Here is a 24,944-nt window from a genome sequence, read left to right on the forward strand (position 1 = left end):
AATTTAATATGTTACCTTATCACTTGTCACTTATCACTGGTCTAAACATAACTATTGCTATATAATATGAATATGAAATTTATTCAACTTCAGCACAATCCAATTTCTCCATTATTAATTGCAACTGTTAATTTGATGGATATTTTCTATTTCTTAAAAAGTATTTGGAAATTTTCCATATTTTTTCTAAAATGTAAAGCTGAGATATGTAAAATACACATGAAATTTCCATAAATGTAGTAAAAAGGAAATGAAGAAATATATTATATATGAAATATATATATATTATATGAAAGATTAATATATTATATGAGAGATAATATATTATATGAAAGATTAATTAATTATAAGATTTCTAAGTGACATTAGTACTTTCTCTTATAAGGCATTTTAAAATTGTATACTTTATAAACTAGTTAATTTGTAGAAATAAATACGAAATGTAAGCAAAAATAATATATGAATAAAATTCAAACGAAAAATAATTAAAAATCGATAAGTTGTGTTGTGATGAATTTGTCAACAGTTGATGAAATTTTTAACAAATTTGCTTGTAACAATTTACAGAGTGCATCTCTCTCAGATTATTTATTTCAGAATTTATTCCTTAAAATTTGTTAAAGACATGCTGAATACTAGTGATTGAATACAAGCATAAATAATATATGAATAAAATTCGATATGAAATTCTGGTAAAAATTTTCATGAGAAATTCATGAAAAAAAAAAAAGAGAAAATATTTCAGTTGCAAATTTAATTCAGGAATCGTACGTTTTCACTAAAATTAGGAAAGAGAAAAAGTAAGACAAAATATGAGTGTAAGATTTAAAATATTGTTTTTCTTTTGTAAATAAGTTCTTATTTCTGAACTGATCGATAATTGATAAACAATCGATTTTAGATTAGCAAATCTTCTTGTCGATAATTGATAAACACTAATCGATAATTGATAAACAATCGATTTTAGATCAGCAAATCTTCTTGTGTCATTATATGTGCACATAATGGTTATCATTAAAACAATGTATCAACAAATGAAATTATAATATATTTGCACATTAAATTCAAGATTCAAAATAATATTTAGATTAAAGTAGTGGTTAAATTTTTAAATCAAATGTAATAATATTTGTTTGCAAATTGCATCTGCAAATTGAAACTTTCAAAACAATTTGCAAAATTCTAAGAAAAAAAAAATCCCAGAAAATAAATTTTAAAACGAAGCAAATAAAAATAAAAATAAAAATAAAAACTCGAGTAACATCATAAAATACTTTGTTAGATAACAAATGATACCATAATTGTCTTCCAGGTATCATTATACCTTTAAACGAGTATGAATCATATCAATCAGCTGATAAAACTGAAATGTAAAGTATAAAAAGAGGCTGTCTCATACATCTCTCTCTCTCCCTCTCTCTCCCTCTCTCTCTCTCTCTCTCAGTTTATTTCATTAACCTGTTTTTGATGTGATGAACATTAATTTCTTTTTCGATCTATTAAAATTAAATAAACGTTGCTTCCAAAATTGATCTTCTTACCTTCCTGTCCTTTTTATCATTCATTGACTATTGTAGCAATTTTTTTTTTTTTTTTGCGTTTTTCTTTTCTTTTTTTAGTAACAAAATTTTATTTGAATTTTAATAGGTAATAATTGAAATTAGAAACTTTAAATTGATTTAGAAATTTGGAAAATTTAAAAAAGAAATGAGCTACGGTCGTTGTAGATTAAATTAGACACAAAGGATTGATTATGTAAACATGATACCCTTTTCAAAAATTTCAAAAATATTTTATTATTTAGTATTATTATTATTAATTAATTATTACTGATTTTTGAAAAATAAAGAAATGAATTTATTTTTATTTTTAATTTACTTTTGTATAGGTTTCTTATACTGCGTTGAGTTTGTTTTTCAACTAAACATATTAAATACTATAAAATATTTCATATTCAATATGCATATATTTAAGTATTAATTCAATCTACGAGTACTTTTTTATCCTTCAGTTAATTCGAAATTGTTAATATATAATTTTGGCATGTCGCAGAATATTTTGTTTTAAAATTAGATGTAAAAGAATACGATCACATTGCTCATGGAATTAAAGCTAAATAAAAAGAAGGAGCAATTATGAATTTATCAATTTTGAAATTCGATTTTTGGGGTTCCACGGTTCGTTTCATATTTATTCATAATAATCTATCGCTATCAGTTTAACTATTTCTAAGCAAATTTTGACTTAAAGTTTGCAATAAAAAATTACTGATAACATCCCAGATGAGCAAATATATGGAACAATCAAATTTTATCAGTTATAAATATTTCAGGAAATCCTGTTTTACTTGTTTGACATAAAGTGAAACATTAGAATGTATTCATTAAGTTCAAGTTAGAAATTTACTTGAAAAACTGAACTTTTTAATGCTTTTGTGGAATTTCAATCCAAATTTCAAATAATATTGTTTATGAATTTGGATAATTTTAACATCAAAAATTTTAAATTGTAAAAGAATGGAACATTATTTGCTTAAGTATACCAATTTATTTATTTATTGCTTTTTGTAGTTCCATTTTGTTTTCTCATTTGTTCATTACAATAATCAAAAAATATATTGCTAAATCGAATCATATGATATCTTCTTCTAGTTTATAAAGTGTATAAGAAATTTTAAATTAATTGATTTTAGATAAATTTATTAGAACAAATCAAGTCAACATTATTTGCTAATACAGAATTTATTTTTAAAAGTGGAAAGCTTGTCAAATATCTTTTATATAAAATTTATTTAATACCAAAAATTTATTAAATCTGATTTGCGGTACTTATTTTCATAAGTTCTGTTTTATCACAATGTTTTAGAAAGAAAAAGTAGAAACCTTTAATAGTCAATTTAATAAAATTTCAATTTCAAAATTTTTTTTTTTTATTTTCAGGTTTTACGGGTAGTGGTACCTCAAATGCTCATAATTATATTACTTATTGCATATGTTTTGTTCGGTTCAGCAATGTTTGTCATTTTGGATGACAATTTAGCCAAGGAAAATTTCACAGATATTATTCTATTTTCATTTACTACTATTGCTACGATAGGTTTCTTAACTTCGCTGTAGTACTTCATTGACAAATATCACATAAAAGTGTCACCTTATTTTGATGCCACGACATTTGGCAGTGATCATCTGAATCGTATTTTCTAAGATTCGACTTTAATCAGTTATAGGTTATGGCAATATTACACCATCAACGCCATGGGCGCAATTGTTCTGTATAGCATTTTCAATATTTGGCATTCCAATGACTTTGCTAACATTAGCGAATCTTGGAAAATATCTAACAAAAAGTTATTGGATGGCATTAGTTTGCCTTGGTAAGGTCAGTTATTTTTTTTTTTTTACTTTTTCTAGACTCACTATCAATTCAGTAACCATTAAATAAAATGTATTTGAAAAAAAAAAAAAAAAAAGGAACAAATTCAGGTAGAAAAGTTTTCTTTTCATTTTTTATTTACAAATCACAATTACCATCACTTTGTGATATTCGAATCAAATTTGAATCATAAAGAAATGAGCTTAAAGATGAGTTGTAACTAAGTTTACAAATAAAAGCTCAACTGATATCTGCTAGTCATTCAACTTTCAACCTGATAATTGTTTAGGAAATGCGCTGGCGACCATGTGAGAATGCAAAGATGCCATTACCGACAATTATCATTCTATTCCTGATAACATTTGCATTTGGTTCGATACTGTTCTATCAAAAAGGAAGAGGCTTTTCGATGGATGACGTATATTTCAGGTAAACCGGATTACACTGATATCATTCCTTCTATCTTTAGCAATTTATCCGAATACTGTATTAGGAATTTTTAAGTATTATCAGTTTTGCTACCGTTGGATTCGGTGATAAATTTCCAACAGCAGATGATCCATTACGCTTAATTGCTATGGTTTGTTATTTGGTATGGGGAATGATTCTGATGACAACAACATTTTCTATCGTAAGTAGCTATTTGAGAACGGTATGTTATAACTTCTATATATCATTTCATTTCTTTTTTTTTTTTTTTTAAATTAAGAAAAAAAAAATTGAAAAATAATTAAATTAGCCACTAAATATTTTATTTAATCACTATTCATCCACCACATTTTCTCCTTATTAAGCTTACATTTCAGTATCTTATTTGTTCACTATACGTCTTTATTCTTTTAAATTAATTATCATTATTTCCTTTGCAAATAGCAGTAACAGTGATTACAGTGATGGTTGAAATCTTCACATTACTTTATATAATAATAATTGATAATTAATAATTAATACTAATAATGACAATAATAATAATAATAATAATAATAATAATAATAATAATAATAATAATAATAATAATAATAATAATAATAATAATAATAATAATAATAATAATAATAGTAAATAATAAAGAATAAATAAATAAATAAAAATAATAATAAACAATAAATAACAATAGTAATAATAAATCACTCTCTTTTGCTTTAAAATTTTTGGTATTAAAATAGATGATAGCATTAATAACCCGTAGATACACAAATGTGAAATAATCTCTACTAAAATTACTAAAAACTGGAGTTTCAAATTTAGATTCACTACTTGGGACGAAAGTTACGTGGAGCCCGTGATGTGCACGTTTGGTTTGGTGGTAAAAGTATGAAAGTATCGAAACTACTTGAAATTGTTGCAGCTGAATTAAATGTAAGCTTAAGAAATACTGAACGTTTTTAAGTAATCAAATATATGAGAATTCATATTAATTTAAGAATTAAGTGAAAAGTAATCTTAACTGTAGTATGTGATAACCTCAAATTAAGTTAATCAAAAATCGAAAAGGAATGAATTATTAATTAAATGAACAATGGATGGATGCATCTCGTTCCTTCTCCTACTCACTGGAGAACTTTATTAAAAACATGGATAGTCAAATTTTAAAGAATTAATTTTATTCAGTTGACATAGCTCCTATGACCAATTACAGGCATCACCTCGACAGCTGAAGAGTGTACTGAGAGATCTCGATAGCTTGATATCAACAGCTGTTGAGGAAAATCAACTATTATCAAGGCGATCATCTTTTCTGCTTAAAGGTCGCTGTTCCGTGAAAAAGCGCATTGGTTATTCCTTACAGGTATTTCTTTATTTTAGTATATTCATATTTATTTCAACTGAAAAATTCTCCTATCGGGTAACTTTTTGTGAAATTTGCAGGGTATTAACGAACGAAAATCTCGTTATGATCGTCTGACAATTGGGTTAGTTCCTGCTTAAAGCTTCTCCCCTCATTCATAACTTTCCTCTATCAATGTAATAATTAATTATCAATATCATCAGGTCGCTTGAAACAGTACAAGAAGATGGCATATTACTCCATGAAAAATTCATCAAGGAACGACGAAAGATTGATAGGCATCACTCGATCGACTTAGGTGAACTAAGTAGGCGAACTATTGTAAAATTTGAAGTATGAAGAAAAAGTAAACAAATATAAGATTACTGCTTCTTTACAGCTTAAACCTTCGAGATGAACGTATATGAGCATCTAAAAAAAATATACTTCAAATTTGGAAATATACTTCAATTGTTAGGTCTACAAGTTGACTATAAACTTGCCCTGCATTGTGTCACATGTTGTCAATCAACTTTAAAGTCTTTTGATGTATCTATTGCAAATAGATACATTTAAAACTATTGTAAATTAAAGAAGGAAGTTTTCATGAGTGGATAATAATCCAGAAAAGACTTGATTACAAATGTATATCAAATCTAAACACAGTTATATAGACCGGAAAGATTTTCAGCTTTTGAAAATTTCCATACTGATAAACAAAACACTGACGTCCAGAAATATTAGTTAAAGTTATGATTTTAAGAGATAAAGACAAAGCTCATTAATTCTATAAAGCAAATTTCATGAGTGATCGATCGAATTAGACAAAATGAGCAATTGTTCCGCATTCATCCATACAGTGCTATTTCCTTTTGATGGAACATCAACTTCTTAAAATACCTCAAGCAGTAATCCAAAATTACATCAATCTAGCAAGGAAGTGAAGAGGCAAAAAAAATGGTCTTTAAAAGTCTGACATTGTGCGCACTTAAAGCTAGGATGAACAAATTATTTAATTTCACTTTGTCTACTTTTTAATATTCTGATATTTGGAACTATCGCATAAAATACTTAACAATTTATATACTATCGCATATTCAAGACAATTTCAAAAAATAGAGTTTTATTTCAAAGATTTATTAGAGGCAGAATTCTCGAAAGTAAACAAAAGACTGGTTATAAAATTCACTTTTTCTTAATCCTATTGGTTTTAGTTTTTGCTGAAGATGTAACAGGAAGTGATTTCAGTGTCGCGTGACCGGAATTCCTCAAATGAGCAAATAATTTTGTCCGAGATTCGAAAATTTCACCACAGCAATCACATGTACATTTTTTTGGTTTTGTATCTTCCGTCGCATTACTTTTAGCAGTTCCTTCTTTACATCTCCGAGCTGAAATTTTTTTTATCATTCTCTAAATCATGTCCTTAGTGCAAAATATTTTCTTTCAATTCGCATATATTTAACTGAAAATTAAAATTTAATTGAAAGTCTTACTAATACCATTCAAAAGTCACTCAGCTTTGCTTTACTACTAAAATTTCACAACTAGTGTCATCCGTTACATTACACTTCTTATTTGCCCAATCATCAACTTTAAATTACGAAAAAATAAGCAGTACAAAAGAAGAATTAAATTAATAGAAAACGGCAAAGAGAATAAAGGACATTTCATCTTTTTAATAATAAAGAATTAGGTGGTAAATGAATACTCACGAAACAAATAATATGCAAGAACCAATAACATAAAAACCTTTATTGTCAGGTCGCGATCTTTTTGAAACTTTGGACATTTTCAAGAATATATTTGTCTCATCAGAGTTTGCAACATATTTCTCGCCATTCGACTCAATATCATTTTTAACAAACATTTCATTCGTTTCATTCTCCGACGTGCCTGGCTCGCCTCTCAAATAACGCTGATTTAAAGTTAAATAGAAACAGTAAAACAAAAATACTATTAAAATGAAGTGCGGAAAAATTACAAGTCCGAAAAGATCGTTAATCTTACCCATCATCTACCCAACTTTTATCAGAATCATATCCACTTTTTCTCTGTTCTTTGCGTTTTTGCTTTCCTGACTTCTTTTTACTTTCGGCTTCCTCATCTTCAATATCTTTTTCATCAGCCATTAATATGTAGGCATCATCCTCCTTGAAATTAAAGAATTTTAACAATTGATGAATGAAAGGTTTTATCCTATCCCAAAATATTTCATGATGCACTGATTTTAATCTGGGAGGTAACACTGAATAATACGGATTTATATAGAACAATAAACTTCTTAAATTCAACTAAAAACACTTCATGCAAAATGGTATCGGAAATTAAAGGAATTTAATGTGAAACCTGAATACCTTTATATGCTTCTTTAACAGTACAACTGTATCCTTATGTTTTTTCGATCTCTTGTGGTTGCTCATTGCCTTTCTATAATGGAGTCACATAAAAAGTGCAGCAGACTTTAACCTCCGGAAGAACGAAAGTTTTTTCTTATAAAAAAACTAGTCACTTACTCAGTTTTGAATACCTTTTCACAAAATACACAGTAAAAGTCCGATTCTTCATGAAATTCCATGTTACTTTTGCCATTACTACTTCCGAATTCAACATCCAAAGCTTCCTCAATTTCACGTAAATTCTCTAGCTGCGACTGTCGTACCTCTTCCGACTCCTTATATTCCTTAGCTTGACTTGAAAATAAAAAAGGATGGATAAAGAGAAAAAATATAGCCAATGAAATGCTCTTTCTAATAATTTTAATAACTTTAAAGTATGAATACTATCAAAGCGCTTGAATGTTAATTTTTGCCAACGCTTTTTTTTCACGTTGAATCGAATTAATCTAAAAACTTGAGAATTTTTAGTCGGATTTCTGAAATTACCTTAATTGTTCCAGAATTTTCAGTCTCCTATTTTCTTCTGTCTTTCTTTCTTGTTCCAACCGCTTCTCTTCCAGCTCTTTTCTATGTGCACGAACTCGCGGATCTCGTTTTCGTATAAATGCAGCCAAAGCCTTAAATAAAAAAATAAAAATATATATTTTTCCATTAAATCCTTATCTGCCATTGCAAGCTATAGAACTATATACATTACCTTTCTTCTTTTATGAATGAGAAAGGCAATTTTCGACATTCTAATAGAATGAAATGTGAATTAATCTCAACATTTCAAACTATTTCAAATCCTTACAAAGTTGCTTAAAATTTTTGAAAACATATTAAAATAACCCGAATTTCTTCGTTTCTTTCACGTTTACTTGCTTCCCTTAATTTTTTGTTTTCTTTCTCCATCGCTTTAACGACACGACGATTTGAAGCATCACGTATGTCAAATTTGTCTAGCCATGCAAATGACCGGACGGTGCAGAAACTTCCCCAGAATGCATAGAAAGGACCAACTACCTATAAAACCACATAGTTGATTAAATGGGGCCTAAATATTTTTATGGACAATATTAAAAATGAAAAAAATTCCTAATATTCCGAAGTTAGTTCTGATTCTATGAATTACTAGACAAATAATTCTGTAAAAATATGATTATAAAATATAAAACAAGGTCATGTTTTAAACATACATCGTCATAAGTACTGTTCTCATCACCAAAGCTTGGATATTCTTCAAATTTTCCGTCCAGGAATTCATAATCTTCAGATGCCAAGGTCTCGAAAACTTGTCTATATACATCATAAAAATTCTGCAACACTTAAAGCTATAATATATTAAACATTATTTCTTCTACATTAGACTCTTTATGAGAAATTTAAAATTTGATCTATGCTAGAAAATTTCTGTCTCTAGAATACTTCTGGGAGACTTAAGTCATAAGAAGTTATGCATATTATAATATGTTTCCTCCTTAACGTTTTGTTGCTACATTTGTTCTGTTATTATGGTGGGACAGTATTGCAAATAGAATTATAATTGGCTTTCAGAATAGAAACTTACCTTATGATTGTCATCAAAACCGGAATAACAAGTTGATGTAAAGTAAGGAAATAAATTGAGACTGTTGTCTTCATAATGTTCATCAATTCCTGAACATTTATATGGCGAAATATTTTGAATGAATCGAAATTATGGTTGAACGAGAAGTTTCGATGACTCATTTCACAATTATCTTTTAAAATGTTAATACTGTATGGCTGTAGCGCTGCCAGAGAAAATTTACTACAGAATAATAGCTTTCCGAGACACAAGATGACAGTAACACCAATTATTACCTCGTTTACGTAATTAATCGTTACCTAATTATGAGACCAGTTTTACTTTAATGAGCCAAACTTTAATGCCATAACTCCCATTAGTATTGCATAGTTAAAATCAGCCGAATCCCATTACCACTTATTATTCAGGCTTCACAACCACACAATATTCTTCCCCCACAAGTACTAGTAAAGTTTGTATTTAAAAAAATTCAATTAAGAAAATAACCTCCTTTCAGAATGCTTTCTCTATGTCGATTATACCAAGCTCTTTCCTGTGGATCACTCAAAATATCGTATGCCTGTTGTATTAACGCAAAATACCTAGGAATTTTGTCATATAGAAAGTAAAAGCACTTCAAAATAGAACCATTTTGTCGAATTTATGGAAACAACTTTTATTAAGGAAAATCAATTCACCAATGTTTCTTCAATTTCATAACAATGAAATTTGGAATCTAGACCTGCAATTTTACCTAGTACATTCCTCCACATTACTTGGATTCTTATCAGGGTGCCATTTGAGAGCCAACTTTCGATAGGCCTTTTTGATCGTATCATCATCGGCATTACAATCAACCTCTAACACATCATAATGACATCGCATTTCTTATACTCTTCTAGAATGTATGCTGATAAAAAGATACTTTAAAATTTTGAGGTAACTTTACAGAACTGATGAAATAGAGCTGACTAAATTATAACGTTTTACAAGTCACAGGACACAAATTAGTTAAAAATTTATCACAAAATAAACGACAATACATTGCTCTTCATTTAAATGAGGTATAGATTATTCCATAAATCTTGCTTTTTCAGTTAATATTGAATTATTTTAACTCTCACTTTGAAAATGACCAATTTTTCTTTTATCGTAAACTATAAAATCAAGGTCAAGAAAAAAAATCCGGAAAGGATTTAAGAAACTTTAATCGTTGTCCTAAAAGATGTCTATGAATAGCAGAAATAGAGCAGTAAACCAAGATAAAATTAAAAGTATAACATATAGCAGTCTGTCAATATTAAGAACTTACAATAGCACTGAAAAGTTAACGGCTCAGCACGGTAACATGTCATAGCTACGTACGTATATATAATATTAACATAACAAATTAATTAATGTCATATTATTATATTGATATACATACAGCAGAGGAAATAAAAGTTACACGAAGCAAAAAATTGTGCGAAAGCAAAATCATAATGTAAAAATCATTAAACATCTTAAAATGTAAAAGTTAGTATCTTATTAAAAGTACAACGGATAAATGTATCCGAAAAGCACCAAAAATTTTCAAACAAATGAGATTCTCTTAAACAATAGACACTTAGAAACTAATGGTTCACTGAATGTCAGTAGATCGTGAAACAAAGCGTCACTAAAAACTCAAAGAGTAAATATAATTACTTCAAATAAGAAGGACTTCATATCGGTCAGTAATGAATATTAACAAGTTAACATATTTAAATTTATCAAGATGATAAAATTTTGTTCATGAAGAAGCTATTTGCTCTATTTAAATGGTTCGAATTGTTTATTCCTTTAATAAGTCGATATTAGTCACAGAAATCACAAACAAAATATTAATAACCGATGGAATTCTATACCAAAAAAATAATTTTAAAACCCGAAGAAATAAAAACATATCGAATCTTGTCAAGAACTCTACTAAGCAAAAAATTAAATTTACCTACCACATAATGATGGAAAATATTCCATTTGGCGAATAACATTTACAAAAAAAGAAAAAAAAAAAATCATCGGAGATTATTAGGCCACTCGGGTACATAATATCGTCTAATAGAACCCTCTACCAAACGATCCAACCAGTTTGGAAGGCCATTGAGCACATCTTCCAGTTTAAGATGTTGTCCTCTACGCAAGGTCTGGACCTGTAATTAATTAACAATCACACACACACACACACACACTAAGGAAATCAATGATACCGCTAAAACACTGAAAATATTCGGAAAATTAAACTACACAATATTTGAATTACAAACAAAATGTTGTGCATTGCAGCGTCAGCTTTATTCTAACCTCCTCTCGAGTTGCTTTGTCAGCGTCAGAATCTTCGCTGCTACAGTCTTTACCATCATCATCAAAACCAAGAAAATGCTTTTTTCCAGGCGGTGTGTGCATCGGATGATACATATTAAAATATAATTTCCAACCACACAGCACGAGCACAGTTCCCAGTGTTTTACGAGGATTTATATTTTTCAAGCGTTCATACATTGATGATCCATCTATAAAAAAATTTGGTAGTCCCAGTTTATGAAATAATGAAAAATAACAAACGGACTAATATGCTATAGTTCTATAATTCCCGTTTCGAACTATCATATTCTGTTTTTTTCTTTTTTTTTTGAGAAAAGAGAAATCTTAATCCGTCTCAGATTTCAGTAAAAGTACATAACACAAAACCATGATAGACATTTTTGTAAATGACGATGTTTAAAATATGAAAATTTTCAATTTCTATTACAAAAGTAAACAAAAAGAATTTAAAACAAAGAGTATCATAAGAAATTTTCAACCTTCATGTGCTTGTCCACTTTCAGCTGGTAATGTATGCTCCAAAAGTTTACGGAACCAAGAAAGGTTTTTCTCTACCATTAAATAACCAAATGAGAATGTTTTATTACTAAAAAGTTACACATATTATTCTACTTATCAAACGAGAGAATAGTAATAGATAGATATAACAAAAACATTGCAAACATCGTACGTAACAAAGCCTTACTTTCTAAATGGCCAAATATGTTTGGCAAACTGTGGTAGCAAAATATCCTTTGATTGCTCGTCAACAAGAACTACGATCGATCGGCATCCAGGCTTCAGCAGTCTGATCATTCCAAAATATGTTTCTGCTCTCAATTCATGCATCATTGGTTCCATTTCGCGCATTATTCTAAAAAGAACTTTAAATCCCTCAACCAATCCCAAAGAATCCTAAACAAAAAATGAGACACGACTAAAGGCTTTTTTGAAATTAAATTAAGACATTATTCCAAACTTATGAGAAAACTAAACTGGAACCAATTTATTTTTGGTAATAAGATAACGAAATCAATTCACTTTTGTTGTCTTTTAAGCACTCGTGGTCGGTTGCTGCTAATTCTAGGCCCGACACGCGGATCTTCAGGATGGCACTGATCATCATCATCAACAGTGTCTTTGTTTTCTTTCCTTATTTCCTGAAATATAAGACAAAGATAATTAATTTTGCTTAAAAAAAAAAAAAAAAAAAAAAAAGAAAACATTAAAAAAATACGGAGTTTTTTTTTTCGACTCACACTATGATCGAGGAAGAATAATCAACAAACCTGTGAAACGTGACTACGAGATTTTTCTTCAAGCGCATTTGCATAACTTAATCCATAACCGATGAAAAATATGATCAGTAATGTTCCTATAGCACTCAATAATGGTAAAGCTTCTTCCTTAGTTAGACTAAACCACATAGCTTCAAACATTCGTACAGCAGCACGTGAAACGCGAGTAAACCACGACGGCCGATATTCATCTAACTGTAACAGAGGAGAGAGTAAAACCATCAAGTTTAGTTAAATTCCAGTAATTTTCGAAAAGAAAGGAAGTTCGGTTTAAAGTGATTTTATAGTACTGATAAGAAGCGATAATTGAAAAAACATTGCTCCAGAAGTAGCAAAGTGGATCATAACTCAAAACAATAATAAATTGGAATATTTAATTGGAATACAATTGCTTAAGCTTTTCTGACCATTTCACCACTAAAAGAAAACAAAGAAATATATACCACTGGTTTAAGAGTTGCTTGATATTCTAATTTTTTGACTCCTTTTATATATGCGTCCAGTTCGAACTGAAGGTCATTTTCACTAACGCTTTCCTCTACTGACCAATTACTCAACCAAGCAAAACGAACTTTCTTTTGATCATAACGCCAAAGAATCAGTAAACCATGTCCAGTTTCCTACAAAAGCAATTTTCAAAACACTGACAACCCAATTTTTATTATTGTTTTCTTTTTTAATAAACATGTAGTCGTCATATTCTAAAAGAATCTAGGTAATTCTTCACTTATAAATGAAAGATTAATTTTCAATATTTCTTTCGTAACATATTATGAACAGTTAGTTCTTATGATGTTCTGTGAGCCAGATAAATTGATAAGTGCATCAGAGTGAAAACTGTTTTTGCAATTTAAATACTGCCATAAGGCATCTAACCTGCAAAGAGGATCGCTCACTTGGCGATAATCCATCAAAGAACGTCATAACAAATTCTTTTTGCTTGCCGACATAAACATATGCGAAACGCAATCTTTCGTTCTTGAAATTGGCTCCACGACTGTGAACAAAATTGCGAAGTGAAGCAATCTGCGACAGATCACTGGATGAATCTGTTGTCATGAGGATAACGCAAAGACTTCGCAAACTTCGTGATGAGATCGGACAAAGATCATCGAAATACGACTGACTCGAAAGCTGCAAATACTTCTACAAGTGGTAAAAACAAAGCGTTTACATAAAGATACATATAGAATAATACCATCTAAATCTGATTAGTAATCTCCTTGCAAGCGGCCTTATCATTTGCTTAAAAAAGACATAACTATAATTTTGAAATTTTCCCTAAATGAAAAAGAAAAAAAAACTGAAAAAGAAATCCATACCCTTGGCAAAGTGAGATACTTATTGCGCTCAATAAATTCTCCCATAGTGTCGATATTGAATTGTTGACCATTACCAACCGAAAGACGAGCAATCGGTCCTTTCTGTAATAGCACAATGCTATTTTGTTCAAATTGTAAATTAGTTCAACCATCAAAACAACTAATTCATGTCAAAGTTTTTTTTTTCTTTTTTTTTTTTAATCAAATAAGATAGCAGATTTCCATCAATTTCAACTTACTTGTGGGAAATCGTTGAAAATTAAAATATTTTCACATTTGAAACATGTAATATCTAAAGCCTCTCGCATTTTTACAATTTCTGTGCTCTGATCATTCAGATAAACATAAGCAAATCGTGCAAAAGTTGCGTATTTCATTGCAGTAAGCATATAGCGAATTCGAGGATTTTCCTTGTTTCCGAAGATTACAACAGAAATCTGCAGAAGTAAATGTAACTATCAAATATATCAGATAAGAAAAAAAAGCTATAAGATTAGGAAATTATACGAGTTCTATTTTTCTGCGGATATGGATCCTGTGCTAGAAAATGCTCTATTCATTGATAAAAATAAGAACGAAAAAAAAGAGATCAGGAATGAATACCACAGAGCAACAATGTATCAAACTATAATCTCCATTAAAAGAATCATAGAAAAACAAAAGGAACGTACCTTGTTTGAGGTCTGCCACTGATCAATAAAACGTCGCAAGCCATCATGATTTGTGATTTTAAGTAAGAAAGTATTTGGGATCACATCACGTGCAAAAATACGGACAGCTTTGGCAGAAAGTGCTGCAAATGCGATATTAGTGATATTCTTAAGAGAAATAATAAGAAAAACAGAATACAATATTTTACGTTGCATAGAGCCTCGATAATGAATAACTCGTCCTTCGACAACCACAATAATAGATGGCAGTCGAGAGATCCGCATTTTTTCCAACAAATTACCGTCAGTAATTGCACTAACTGTACCGATGCCATAGCCTGCAATACTTATAACATGCTATCAAAATTTCAAAAATATCATGCAAAATTGAAAGGTCTCCAACATTTTTCTCTATGAGTATTATTGAGTACCAGATAATTATATCTCTATGAGTACCAGATAATTATAAGTAAGCAAAGGAGAATAAAGTTAAAAAGATTGTTTGGAATGAAATAATGGAGAATCTTACCAAGCGGTTCAAGATCGTTTACTACACTTTGCCAAATAGGTTCCAAGTGGAAACAAAGTTGGCAATAACCGGAATATGCAAATATTATAATTGGTTGAAAATAACTACGTCCCATCAATGCATGCGAAAATATCCGCATGGAGATACGGTGTTTTTGGAAAAAAGAATTGCCGTTATCAAAACCACCAAAACCAAAGCCAAACTAAAACAAATGAATGACTGTACATTAGGAAAACGAACGAAGAAATACCTTCAGTTATTTCTAGTGTCCAATTTTGCTTTATGAATAATAATCTAGTTCATTTTATACAAAGTATTTTCCAAATTACATAACATATAAAATTATAAAAATGACACATAATTCAAATTTCAGATGATGAAATCACAAGTTCAAAACTATCAATCAATTAAACATCTAATCACAACTGCGAATGATGAGAAATTCCTTATAAGGTCAGCTACATAATATTTTAGTAAACGTTTGTTGAGATATTAAGCAAAAATGTCAAATCTATTTCTAAATAAATTGGAAGAATGGTTCTCGAGTTCTAATACTTATCTTAAAAAATGAATTATCTTTAAAAAATGAAGAATCATTTACCAAATCATCAGATGAATAATGCGTATATGCATGGCTAGAAGGTGGGTCATCGAATGAATCAAATTTATCATAGCGTTCTCTTTTCACTGGATCTGAGAGAATCTAAAAAGTTATACATAGAATGTAAAGATGAACGAACAAATGACTATAATATGTATATTTCATTTCTGATCATGTTTCTGAAAGCCTTCAAGACGTTGTTTTCTATAAATAACAATTAAGAACATTAAATTTGAACCTCATAAGCATGTGTGATAGCCATAAACTTCTCGTGTGAATCCGGCTCTTCGCTCTTGTCTGGGTGCCTAGAAATATCCTTCATAAATGCATGTTTATATAAATATTTTACTTAATACCAAAATTCAGGAATTATTTATATCTCTCAAAAGGAATCACTCGTTGGATTGAACAAAGAGAAAAAAAATTTACCATTCTTTAACTAATGCTTTATAAGCATGCTTAATTTCTTTGATGGTAGCTTTGCGTGAAACACCCAAAACTTGATACGGATCTTCAATTTCTGTTGAAATTTTTCCATCTATGTAATATAAGGACAGTACCAAGAATAACAATAAATAATTCATATCACTTGGTCTATGTCGCTCATTCACGAAAGGTAAATCAGATCTTTTCGTTGAATTCTATAGATTCTGTAAAACTTTCTTGAAATTAAAAAAAACAAAATTTAGTCTTTACAATCCTGCAATTAAACATTCCCTAAGTGATAAATTCCTGGACTATTCATACAAATGATAAGAAAATACATTATATTTTAGTAGTACTGACAATGATATTCATACAATTATTGCAAATAGTGTTCATGTAAACAATCGTCTTAATTGACTAACGTAAACTTAATTCAACATCAAATTCTCATTTTTTGATGAGTATTTAAATCAAATGTGGTCGGACCATACGATAACACTTGAATAGTTCTCAATGATAAAAAATTAGCACCTTAGTGAGTCTCGAAAAGTCTCTGAAGGAAGATTCAATGTATCTAATTTGAGAAAGATTAAAATCACCGATCCCTGTGAAATCTGCTAAAATACTGAGATAAAATATGATGTCTTCCTTGTATGATAATTTTTCACAGCGACCCTCACATCGTTGCAGCATCCAAAATGTTCTGCTCCAGTCAAGCTTAGACAGGTATCGAGGAAGGTAGCAGAAGCAGCTTTGGGAGAGGAGGAATTCTCAGGTGAGAGTTTAATTAAGACTAGATTTACCTCATTTAATAAAAAGGTTTTCAATTTAGAAAGATTTAATGAAAAAGTACTTAAGCTATTCAACATAAGTATAGAGAGTCTACAAAACCTGAGAGATAATAGAGGGAATAACACTGTCCAATTCTGGCTAAGGGGAGCGAAATTAACAGGGCTGTCGAGAAATCTCGTACCGATGGAATGTATTTGTACTTCTTTTATCTCTGAAGGTTTGTATTGCGAGATTTTCAATATCCGTATTGTACTAGTTGTTCTAGTAATATTTGCTATGTAACCGCTAATGCTTGTAATCAGTATACTTCTCAATAATTTGTTATCTTTCATGTAACTTATTTATTGAAAGCATCGCAACAGATAGACTTGGATTCCACGTTGGAAATTCTGCGAATTAACATTCAGATGCTACATACGAACAATAAAAGGTTTGTAGTAAATCCACATATTTTGTGACTAAATTATTCAACTCAATAATTATCGAAAGAAAATTACCAAGTTTAGGTGCCAGTGTAGAGTTTAAGACAAAAGTTTAGAATCCTTCTTAAAAATTTTTAAAAATTAGCCATGCCGTTTTTTCAAAGTTAACAATACTCGAGTTTTTCGTCCCTTTTCCCTTTCAACTAGATGACACTATTGCTCACCCCTTTCACATTCGTTATTCGTTATCATTATCAACCACATTAGAATGACAACGGCAAATGTATCCGCACTTTTTTTTTTCCTTCTTGTCGATTGATATAACACACAGAAAATGAAAAAAAATGTCAATACCAGTTCTTTCATTATCTTCCACACTATACGAAACATATGAAAATTAAAAGAATATAACGGAACTTTTTGCTCTTTTAAGAAGCGAAAGTTTTGGAAATTTTTGTCAGAGCCCCTTCCAAACAATACAAAAAAGGAAGTTAAAATAAAGGCAACAATAATCGAAAAGAGAAAAAAAAAAAACATTAAATACAAATAATTGAGTAGTGGCAAATGTATTTGACGTCTAAAACAATTACAAAAATCAATTTCACTAACACAAGCTGAATGGAAACGATGAAAAAATTGAGGTATATATTTTGTTGAAAACAAAAAATGGACCACGCATTGGGCGAATCAGTGAAAGGAAAATTTTAAAACAATACAAAGTTAAATACTACACAAAATACCATATGAAAACATAAGCATGAAAAACTGTAAGGTAGAACAGCAGAAATGGAGAAGATAAGAAGGGAAAAAGCGATAAACGTTGCTCACTCGTTGACTTTACTTGTACAGGACAGACCGGTTAATTCCAGCTGTCAAAATTTCATTCATACCAGTATCAATATGACGAAGTAATGATAATGATAGCAACTAATAATGATAACAATTGAATAAACATGAATAACGAAAAAAAATCTTCACCGGATTAGTTGCACACCTGTATATACCAAGAGACATGTACGTGAGTGGAAAAATGATGAAAAGCAACATCATAAAAATGACTTCAACCAATAAAATAGAAATTAAAAGAAAAATAAAAATGTGGAACATCAGAGACACACATGAACAGACATGTGTCGCATATGTATTTTGTGCTTTGATAACAAAATAAGCTATTACTTTCTCAAGTTTGTAAATTAAGACTTATGAAATGTAAGAAATTCATCGCGTCATACTTCATTCAAATACAGTGAAATTTGGAAGATATTTTGGAAGCGGAAAGAAAATTGGAAAAATTTAAAACATCCCACTGAATCCACTACCACTTTAATAACTTTTGATTTCCAATTCAAGACATGGCTTTATCCATTTTCACATTCATATTTTAGGCGTTTTAAGCATAGAGCTGATCCTCTAATAACCACAGATTAAGAAATGAAATTATAAGAGACCGAATGCATCAAGATAAAGGAGAAAAAAGAGATAGACATATTAGCTGTGAATGAATAACATAATCAAGTTAAAATCTTTAGTTTTCCTCTTGATGATGGTCTAAATCTAATTCATTAAAGAAGACATTACATTAAGCGTTCCTTTTCAAGGATAAACGAATGCGTAGCTAAATATACCCAGATAAACAACAAATTTTTAATGTTCAAAACAAGTCATTCAATCGGTACTAAAATTCAGATTGCCGCAAACTTTTCTATCTGGGATAGCTACTCATCAAATTTAAAGATAACGGAAAGTATTAGTGACATCAGCAGAATTAGCAGAATGACCAGAATCAAATATTCCTGCTTGTGAAACATAGGTGCCAGTAGCCGAAGCAGACGGTGGCTGTTGGGCATGGTTTGGATAGGTGCCTGAAACTGAGAATTGCCCTGAGTATGGGAAATAAAAATTGTATGAGGTATTGGGTCCAGGCGGTACAATGATTGGAGTAACACGTTGCGGCTGAGGTTGATGAGGTGATGATGACGTTCCGCTACCAGACATTACTTGCTGTTGTTGCACACGACCATGCATCACCGACCCAGGATTGGGTATTGATAAAGGTGATAACGTTGATAAATTAGCAGTCGGAGGCGGTGTTAGATGAACCGAACTTAAGTCATCTACATCTGCTGATGTCGTCTGCTGTTGTGGCGAAGCTTGCAAAAAAGTTTGTGTAGAAACATCGGCACGCTCTCTAGCTGTTGGTGATGGAATTATTTCGCCAGGTGAATCCACGAATATTTCGATCAACAACGGATCTATCGTCTGACAACCAAACATTCGAGCAAACTGCACATTCTCGCACAAAATCGAAGAAATTTTCTAGAATTATTAATTAATTTGTTCGAAATGCCAGATGAATTCTGTTGAATGTAAACACATGTTCATTATTCAATAATTTCCAGAAAACATATAATTCGACACCAAATATCATTCTTTTTACCTTCACAAATGTATCATTAAATTATATTTTCTTTCAATTTTCATTAAGAAAAACTTCCTTACCGCTAATGGTGGCAGTAACAAGAGTATATTGCCAAAACGCGATATAGCAGCAGAAATTGGTTGTTCCGCAGAACTTACACGATCGCGAATCATTTGGAATAATACATGCTGAACGCGATCTCGTAGTGCTCCTAAGGTTTGCGATGTTTCCAAGCTTAAACCTGGTGCATCTGAAATAAACTATGTTATCAAAAGAATCTTTAATATGATCATATGGAAAATAATAACAGTGCTCTAATACTGCAATAAAATATTACGATTAATCAGGACTATAAAATATTGAATAAGAAATACAGAGAATAGGACGTATTGCGCATTACATTAGTAAAACCTCAGATGACCTATGTTTTGAAACTTTAAATTTAAAAAAATTACCGGCATCCAACAGAACAAGCGCTGTTAGTGAGACAATTTCAGCTTCATTAAGTAGCAACTTCCGTATGGGTTGTGTCAATTCATCCAGTATTCGAGCAGCCATATTGTTCGACAAAAAGCTATAACAAATAATTACCCTTTCATGATTATCATATACCTGATAACTGTACAACTGAGATTTTTCCAACAGAGCAAATATAAAACCACCACTCCAATACTACGTGATTCTTAACACACCAAATAATTCCTTGGAAACACCATAATTCTTTTCCATACGCAAATAGAAAATCCACAGTACGTAATTTATGAGCAGTCAGTCAACAACGAAAGACAGGATCAAAGATTTGAAAGACTCCTTCTTTTTCACAATTAATATTAAAGAAGATATAATTACGAAACATTAGCAAAGTTTCTTTTTTCGAAAAGTAATTTCCCAGAAAAAAAAAAAAGGAAAAAAATTCTTCTATCTGTGAAACAGCTGCTCCTGACAATCTTTGATGTATTACGACATCTGCTACAAACAGTTATATCCACGTTTATGAAATGCAATTACTCCTTTCCTTTTCTATTGAAATAATTATTTGTTCCAGTAATGATTCAAAAAAGAAAAAAATTTTACAATCATGTATCCTGGCTAGACTACGAATTTCACAATAAGTATTTCAGCAGCTAACTATAGCAATTTATCAGACAGCTGGTTTTGAATAACTGGAAAAGAGTAGCAAATACTTTCTTCTATAAATTTCAAAAAGTCTAAAGAAATAAAAAATGAAAAAAAGACACAGAAAAGAATAGAAAAGATGTCGTATGAAATTCTGACTTATCTATCTTGATAGAAAATATTACTTATTCTCAAGCAGATGTCTAGGTGTTTGTCGCGGAATTACAGTTCTATTGCACAAGCACAACAAATCTGGATCGGATGTCGTTTGTGCCGTTCGTGCAGCTTGTGTGAATGCACAAAATGCGGCAAATGAACTTTTCAACACAAAAACCTGCAAAATGAATTGGACTAAAGAACAGAATAGACGACTTATTTAATTTTAATTTTATATGTTTTTCCGTATTCCATACAAGTAATTTATATATGTTTTGTTCCTAAATACTTCCTAAATAAATGTATATAACTAGTTTGGTTTTCTCTATATTCAATTCTTTATTTTTTCTGCTTACATTTATGTATTCTTCAGTACATCGTTAAATTTTTACCTGTAGATATCTTTGTATAGGATAGTTCTTATTAATCCTAATTCACAAATATTTTGCTTCATAAATGACGTTTATTCTTAAACTGCGTATATTTCTTTTTGTTCCTACATTTCTTTCCAAGTTAACCTAAATCTAGAAGTTGGATTGACTTTAAGAAATTTTTTTTCAGAGATAACTATTCAGTGTACTAACTAGTGATAAATAAAATACTAAATTTTCTCAGTATCTGGAATATAACTCACAATGTACTGATTATTGTTGCTCAAACAATCCTTAATGCATGATGTGATTTGCACAGTGAAAAAGTTAATTTAACAGATGAACTAATGTCCCATTCGGATTCAGTTAAAATTCTCAAAACTAATTACTAATTCTGTTAAAAAAAATGAGTAGTAGATTATCGATATTATTACTTTTTCATTGCATTCACTTAGATTGACGAGTGAGAACAGCGCGTCAATCCAATCAACCGCTGCACCGATATACCGTCGTACTGCTTGAGATAATTGTTCGACTGTCGCCGTACGTCCTGCTTCATAACATATCTGCAGAAATGGTCATAATTTAGGAATATATCCTTGTATTTGAAACTTCATATTTTATATCACTCTCTCAATATATGTTACCTATTAGCACTATCTACTAGAATATCACCAATAATTTGCAAAATAATATCGATATATAAAAAGTAAGAGTTGTGTGCCTTATTTTTATCCCTATTCTGATAAAATAAGGATCCTGCAACAATAAAAGTTACATCGAAGCGATCGCTATCCAAAACATATCTATTCTGAAAAATTCCACTCAGTTCCAAATCTGGATCAACTTTAACCCTCGCAATTCCAATCGGTGTTGCCACCGAAAGCCGTTTAATCGAGCTCATTGCTTGCAGTTCGGTGTCGAGGAGGTAGGTAAGTAAGGCATCTTCTTGTTGTGAACTGAAACTGACGCTCAGTAAAACAACTTCATTCAAATTCTGACATATCATTTGCAATTTCAACAGGACATTTTGAACGCTCTAGTTAAAATCGATTAGCGCTATTATCTAGATAAGCAGCAGCATTTTTAATCCATCGATATAGCAATATAAATCAAACTTGTGTTTAATTTTTCAACAAAATTTCTAATTACGAACATAAAGCTATCTTCCTGGAGAGGTCCAACAGAAAAGAACAAAAACGTAATAGCGACCATAATTTTACATACACATGAATTAACAATTTGAAAAATAAACAGTATAAAGACTACTATCAACACTACAAATAATTCCAGCACCATATGTTTCAATGTTACATACATTATAGCATGATATTAACTTTTCGAAAAAACAACTTACCAATGTGAGTCAGCCCCTGGTGATGGTAATAAACTATCTTCACGTCTCAGCTTTTTTCGCCGTGGGTTTTTCTGTTTTCCGATGATGTCACGGTCAGGGCGAATTGCTGAAGTATGAGAAGTAAAAGTAAATATTTATCCAATACAATAACAAAGATAAAGATTTGTCTAGTACAGCACTATCTAAACAATCAATGTCATGCAAGAACTATCACTGGTGTGACAGAAAATGATTCGTCTAATTCCTACTATTTTGTAATTTTCGCAGAGATTATAAAAATATTTATTTGGACAATTACAAATGAACCAGCAAAAAATATTACCATCAGGTTCCATGCCCACTTCTAGACATCGTTGAAAACGGCAAAATCGACAGGCATTACGTTGATCTATAAAAATGAAAATAATGACGAAAAATACATTGTGTTCTTTTAGTCTTTCATATTATAATTCAAAAAATATTAATTGACACTAATAAGAGACCTGCAATGATTATATACTACACTTAAATAAGACTGTTGCTAATCAATTACTTTTATAAATGAGCAACTCCAACCTTTATCAATAGAGCATTTCTGCATAAAACGACAAGTGTATGATTGTCCGGAACGGATGGTTCGTCGAAAGAAACCCTTGCAACCGTAACATGCCATCACGCCATAATGTTTACCAGCCGAACGATCACCACATACCATACACATTCCCTCTCCCAGGTCCATTGCCCTGTAATCACTGATAACAACAATTAGAACCTTCTTCCTTCCAAAATGCAAATAACTAAAACGATCACAAATGCAAGACATTTTTAAGAAATCAGAGTTTTTTAATGATCAGCAAAACATATAATGCTATCATAGCATGCAAATGATATTGTTAAAATAAAAATGCCCAGTAAATATGATTCTACTGATAAATGATTAAATGATTCACAAAATATACCACTTACTTGGTAATAAAAAGACCTTAAAATTTTCTTATTTGCTTTGTAAATAGACTGCATCATGGTGATGATACTCCATTTATATATAAACTAGAAGTGATAAGTGATAATGTTATGAAAAAATGAAAGAAGGCACAGGTACAACTGATAACCAACTCCTCTAACAAATCATTTCTGATAACATGAACCAGGGAAAAAACTCAAAAAGCCACACAAATTTCGGGGGGAGAAATGAGGTAAGCAGGACGGGGGAAAGGATATGGTAAGTGGCGGGGTAAAGTGGTCGGGTAGGGTAGGAGATAGGGGTAGCGGGGACGAACAGCAACTGCCGAGAAAAAAGTTTCCAAAAAATGAGTTTTCTGATTGGGAAAGGAAGAGGTCGAGAAAAAGAGGAGAAGAGTGGGAGGAGTGAGGGTTACTGGAGGAGAAAGTATTATCAAAGAATGAGAAACTATAGGAAAACGACTTTAATAGACAAGAAGAGAAAAATGTGAGTGAAATAAAAGAGGAGGGGACAGAAAGGAGAAGTAAAAGATGAAGATTAATAAAAGAGAAGAGGGAAAGAGAAAGGGAGAGAAAGAGAGCGAGGGTATGCATTAACAAGGATCCACAAACAGTGTGATCATTATCATCGTCATCGTCATCATTATCATCATCACCATCACTCTTATCATCACTGTCACTATCATCATCATCTCATTGCTGTCATCAATGACGATGACATTAATAAATTTGTTCGCCAAGAAGAAAATACCTGCAAGAAATTAAACACAGAAATGACAAAGAAGAAAGAAGAGAAGAGAGAGTGAATTTATTCCCCTAATGATAACAATAACGATGATGATAATGATGTATGCAGAGATGCAAAAAACAAGTAAGTCATTTGAAACAGAGAAGAGAAAAGTGCTTTTAAAGTTTACATTCTAGTCAAGTTGTTTAACTTAAATATTTACTAGAAACTAAGATAAATGACAAATTATTACCTAAATAAATAACATAAACAATTATTATCATTGATAATGATAATAACAGTAATGATAATCAGTAACCATCTCACATAATAACTGTGACAGTCACCCATTCATGTGCTATTCAACAAATACATTTTATTATCACTCTAGTCTGATATATATTAGTGTAATATCATTAATGAAAAC

General features: G+C 30.5%; 4 protein-coding genes across 6 annotated transcripts; 1 reads left to right on the top strand and 3 right to left on the bottom strand.

Annotated features, from left to right (window-relative positions):
- Nucleotides 1-2,135: 2,135 nt before the first annotated feature.
- Bma-twk-5 lies at nucleotides 2,136-5,500 on the top strand (the record flags this gene model as incomplete). 2 transcript variants are annotated; one of them, XM_001894556.2, is made up of 9 exons in its annotated part: nucleotides 2,136-2,177; nucleotides 2,940-3,096; nucleotides 3,227-3,378; nucleotides 3,662-3,801; nucleotides 3,877-4,024; nucleotides 4,621-4,731; nucleotides 5,012-5,161; nucleotides 5,242-5,285; nucleotides 5,365-5,500. In XM_001894556.2, the coding sequence occupies 9 exons, from the start codon at nucleotides 2,136-2,138 to the stop codon at nucleotides 5,498-5,500; spliced, it is 1,080 nt and encodes a 359-aa protein (XP_001894591.2). The 2 variants fall into 2 exon arrangements, with proteins under 2 accessions (XP_001894591.2, XP_042934133.1); XM_043078199.1 differs by lacking the exons at nucleotides 2,136-2,177; nucleotides 2,940-3,096 and having other exon boundaries at nucleotides 3,301-3,378.
- An 825-nt stretch (nucleotides 5,501-6,325) lies between these two features.
- Bma-dnj-17 (DnaJ domain containing protein) lies at nucleotides 6,326-9,952 on the bottom strand (the record flags this gene model as incomplete). The annotated part of the gene is made up of 11 exons (XM_001894555.2): nucleotides 6,326-6,531; nucleotides 6,893-7,047; nucleotides 7,151-7,293; nucleotides 7,498-7,570; nucleotides 7,657-7,833; nucleotides 8,026-8,156; nucleotides 8,371-8,544; nucleotides 8,718-8,837; nucleotides 9,089-9,177; nucleotides 9,575-9,669; nucleotides 9,822-9,952. 11 exons carry the CDS (start codon nucleotides 9,950-9,952, stop codon nucleotides 6,326-6,328), a joined length of 1,494 nt encoding a protein of 497 aa, XP_001894590.1.
- Nucleotides 9,953-11,103: 1,151 nt separating this feature from the next.
- Nucleotides 11,104-16,373, bottom strand: Bma-dnj-8 (DnaJ domain containing protein; the record flags this gene model as incomplete). The annotated part of the gene is made up of 16 exons (XM_043078200.1): nucleotides 11,104-11,238; nucleotides 11,390-11,598; nucleotides 11,890-11,996; nucleotides 12,096-12,263; nucleotides 12,431-12,549; nucleotides 12,679-12,882; nucleotides 13,131-13,307; nucleotides 13,564-13,821; nucleotides 14,010-14,111; nucleotides 14,249-14,446; nucleotides 14,681-14,802; nucleotides 14,869-14,997; nucleotides 15,189-15,390; nucleotides 15,790-15,891; nucleotides 16,028-16,094; nucleotides 16,219-16,373. 16 exons carry the CDS (start codon nucleotides 16,371-16,373, stop codon nucleotides 11,104-11,106), a joined length of 2,454 nt encoding a protein of 817 aa, XP_042934134.1.
- Nucleotides 16,374-19,157: 2,784 nt separating this feature from the next.
- On the bottom strand, nucleotides 19,158-23,850 carry Bma-nhr-88 (nuclear hormone receptor family member nhr-31, putative; the record flags this gene model as incomplete). Of its 2 annotated transcripts, XM_043078201.1 has the most annotated exons (10): nucleotides 19,158-19,745; nucleotides 19,929-20,098; nucleotides 20,304-20,422; nucleotides 21,150-21,298; nucleotides 21,926-22,057; nucleotides 22,270-22,450; nucleotides 22,849-22,954; nucleotides 23,171-23,236; nucleotides 23,404-23,602; nucleotides 23,794-23,850. In XM_043078201.1, 10 exons carry the CDS (start codon nucleotides 23,848-23,850, stop codon nucleotides 19,158-19,160), a joined length of 1,767 nt encoding a protein of 588 aa, XP_042934135.1. The 2 variants fall into 2 exon arrangements, with proteins under 2 accessions (XP_042934135.1, XP_042934136.1); XM_043078202.1 differs by lacking the exon at nucleotides 23,794-23,850 and having other exon boundaries at nucleotides 23,404-23,566.
- Between the last annotated feature and the right edge of the window lie 1,094 nt (nucleotides 23,851-24,944).

This window comes from Brugia malayi (assembly GCF_000002995.4).
Source record: "Brugia malayi strain FR3 genome assembly, contig: Bm_v4_Chr2_contig_001, whole genome shotgun sequence".
Classification (NCBI taxonomy): domain Eukaryota; kingdom Metazoa; phylum Nematoda; class Chromadorea; order Rhabditida; family Onchocercidae; genus Brugia; species Brugia malayi.